Source organism: Echinops telfairi, unplaced genomic scaffold (genome assembly GCF_000313985.2).
Source record: "Echinops telfairi isolate 266 unplaced genomic scaffold, ASM31398v2 ScPeMD7_5868;HRSCAF=6743_0, whole genome shotgun sequence".
NCBI lineage: Eukaryota > Metazoa > Chordata > Mammalia > Afrosoricida > Tenrecidae > Echinops > Echinops telfairi.
The window spans coordinates 3097652-3099445 of NW_022109767.1; the positions used below are offsets into that span (position 1 = coordinate 3097652).

General features: G+C 43.0%; 1 protein-coding gene across 1 annotated transcript in view; it reads right to left on the reverse strand.

Annotated features, from left to right (window-relative positions):
- The window catches only part of ALDH5A1 (aldehyde dehydrogenase 5 family member A1), a 41608-nt gene that overhangs the window by 9093 nt on the left and 30721 nt on the right, over positions 1-1794 (reverse strand). The window contains exon 8 of the mRNA XM_013007202.2: positions 115-284. Within this exon, the coding sequence (XP_012862656.1) occupies positions 115-284 (170 nt within the window). The remainder of the gene's footprint in view (positions 1-114; positions 285-1794) is intronic.

The window sequence follows — 1794 nt, forward strand, 5'->3', positions numbered from 1 at the left end:
CTGGAAATCTCTCTCTCTAAGCTTCTTTTTTCTTGTCTCTCCTTGACAATGGTTATCTGACACTATCAAGCTCCTCTTTCTTTATAGCTGGTGCTGTCACCGGTTGATTCTTACTTGATAACAGGTGCCAGAGGCCCAAACGTTTCCTCATGGGTGCAAATCATGTTCCGGGTGACGTTGCTGAGCAGTGTGGGCTCAAAGAAATTTTTCCCAAACTGATGTCGCTTCCCTCCTGTCTCAATGGTGGCCCCTTTGGAAACTGCGTCACTCACGTGTTTCTCTACCTGTGTGAAGAGAAAAACGAGGAGCCCTTAAGAAAGGTGGCTGAGAACGCCGTCCAAAGGACACAATCTCACGCTGCAGAACACTGTAACTGTTTTCCTTGCCTTTCATTAGAAAGAAAACAGGACACAAACAAAGCTCCCCAGTTCCTTCTAGGGATGCAGGGACCCTTTGTTCACGGTCTGAACAAAGACTTTTTCATCCTGATTTTGAAGAGTTTGCTCTTTGTTGAATGCACTGAATTTTTTCTAGACCCGGAGCTCCAGAGTCTTCCTGGGATTCATTCCCAATGCACTCCGGGGCTGGTCCCACCGTTTCCCAGCTCCCTGGGCTGCTCTTGGCTGGACTTAGGTCTCACTTTTTCTAATCCACTCCTCTAGTGGTGGTTTTGAAAAAGGTGCACTGCAAATAGTGTTTGGTCCAGTTGTGAGGTTATGTTATTGGGGGCTCGTACAATTCTCATCACAATCCATCCATCCATCCATGGTGTCAAGCACATATGTACATTCGCTGCCCTCATCATTCTCAAAACATCTGCCCTCTACCTGAGCCCTTACTATTAGTTGCTCGCTTTCTGCATTCTTTATGTTGAGGTGTAATCCCTACTGAAGCTGCCGTCTTTGATTTTCATCAGTAACTCCTTCAAGTCCACATTGCTTTCAGCAAGCCAGGTTGTGTCACCTGCATGCCAGGTTGTGAATGAATCTTTCTCAATCCTGATGGCATGTTCCTCTTCATATAGTTCAACATCTTGGGTTATTTGTATACCATACAAATTGAATGCATATGGTGAAAGGGAAAAACAAAGCCACACGTCTTTCTTAATTTCAAATTATTCATTATCCTTTTCGTCTCTTTGACTGACTACCTCTTAGTCTATATACAGGTTCCTCATGAGTACGAGGAAGTGCTCCGGAAATCCCATTCTTCGCAAGGTTATCCATACTTTGTTATGATCCAGTCAAATATCTTTGCATAGTTAATAAAAACAAAGGTGACTATTTCTGGTATTCTCTGATTCAGTTAAGACCCGTCTGATACCAACAACAATATCCCTCACTCCACCTCGTCTTCCAAATCCACTTTGATTTTCTGGCAGTCCAAGTTTTTTGTTTAAATCATTTAATTGGGGGCTCATACAACTCTTATCACAATCCATCCATCCACGGTGCCAAGCACATTTGTACATTTGCTGCATCATCATTTTCAAAACAGTTTCCTTCTACTTGAACCCTTGGCATCAGCTCCTCATCCCCCTTCTTCCCCTCCCTCATGAACCCTTGATTATTTATAAATTATTATTATTTTTTCATGTCTTACACTGACCAATGTCTCCCTTCACCCACTTTTCTGTTGTCTGTTCCCCCTGGGAAGAGATTTTATGTAGATCAGGGGTCCTCACACTTTTTAAACAAGGGGCCAGTTCACTGTCCCTCAGACAATTGGAGGGTCAGACTGTAGTTTTAAAAAAAAAACTATGAACAAATTCCTATGCACACTGCACATATCTTA